General features: G+C 50.6%; 1 protein-coding gene across 1 annotated transcript in view; it reads right to left on the bottom strand.

Moving 5' to 3' along the window:
- Positions 1-937, bottom strand: part of MYRF (myelin regulatory factor) — a 42,800-nt gene that overhangs the window by 18,177 nt on the left and 23,686 nt on the right. Inside the window, exon 5 of the mRNA XM_031061517.1 lies at positions 1-104. This exon is cut by the window's left edge and continues 128 nt beyond it. Within this exon, the coding sequence (XP_030917377.1) occupies positions 1-104 (104 nt within the window). The remainder of the gene's footprint in view (positions 105-937) is intronic.

Consider the following 937-nt stretch of genomic DNA (forward strand, 5'->3'; position numbering starts at 1 on the left):
AGGGGGTGGAGGAGGAGGCGGTGGAGGAGGAGGGTGCTCCAGGCGGGAAGGGGGAGTCATGTGACACATATTTTCAGGAGTCATGGTCCGGAGGAGATGAGGATCTAAAAAGGGAGAAAGAGCCAAAGTCAGGAGTGTCCTGATCCCACTGACCCAGTTATCTTGGATTCTCAGGCTAGATGAGGCTTGGAACAACCTGGGCTAGGGAAAGTGTCCCTGCCCATGGCAGGGGGTTGGAATGGGATGAGACTTAAGGTCCTTTTCCACCCAAACCATTCCAAGATTCTATCATTCCATGGGACAGTGAGGGAGGAGAGTCAATGGAATTACCTGAACACCCCCAGCACTTCCAGGGAGGATTTCTGAGGGGGCACTTTAAACATTTTAACTGAAACCAACAGGAGACTTTGATCCCTGAATTTAAATAGATAAAAAGGGACATTCAAATGTGATTCCACCTTCCTCCTCCTCCATTCGGAATGGGATACTAAAGTCATTCTATAATAAAGGTGGATTTGACTACACCAGCACCAACAGAAATGTTTTGGGTGTGGAGGGTCATGCAAATCCATGTCCCTTCCTGCCCTGCTCCTCAACACCTCAACATTCCAGATCCGTTCCCTTCCATGGGCAGGGACACCTTCCACTGTCCCAGGTTGCTCCAAGCCATGGAACCAGGCCTGGAACACTTCCAGGGATGAGGCAGTCACAGCTTCTCTGGGAAATCCATTCCAGTGCTTCACTGCCCTCATAGGGAAGAATTCCTTCCCAATGTCCCTCTGGTAATGGGAAGCCATTCCCCCCTGTCCTGACATTCCATGCCCTTGTCCAAAGTCCCTCTCCAGCCTCCAGCCTTCTTTTTCTTCACCAGGACAAAGCCCATCTGTTTTTCCAGCCTTTCCCTGATATTTGCATCAACCTGTGCCTTCAGCTGTCC

Source organism: Geospiza fortis, unplaced genomic scaffold (assembly GCF_000277835.1).
Source record: "Geospiza fortis unplaced genomic scaffold, GeoFor_1.0 scaffold450, whole genome shotgun sequence".
Classification (NCBI taxonomy): domain Eukaryota; kingdom Metazoa; phylum Chordata; class Aves; order Passeriformes; family Thraupidae; genus Geospiza; species Geospiza fortis.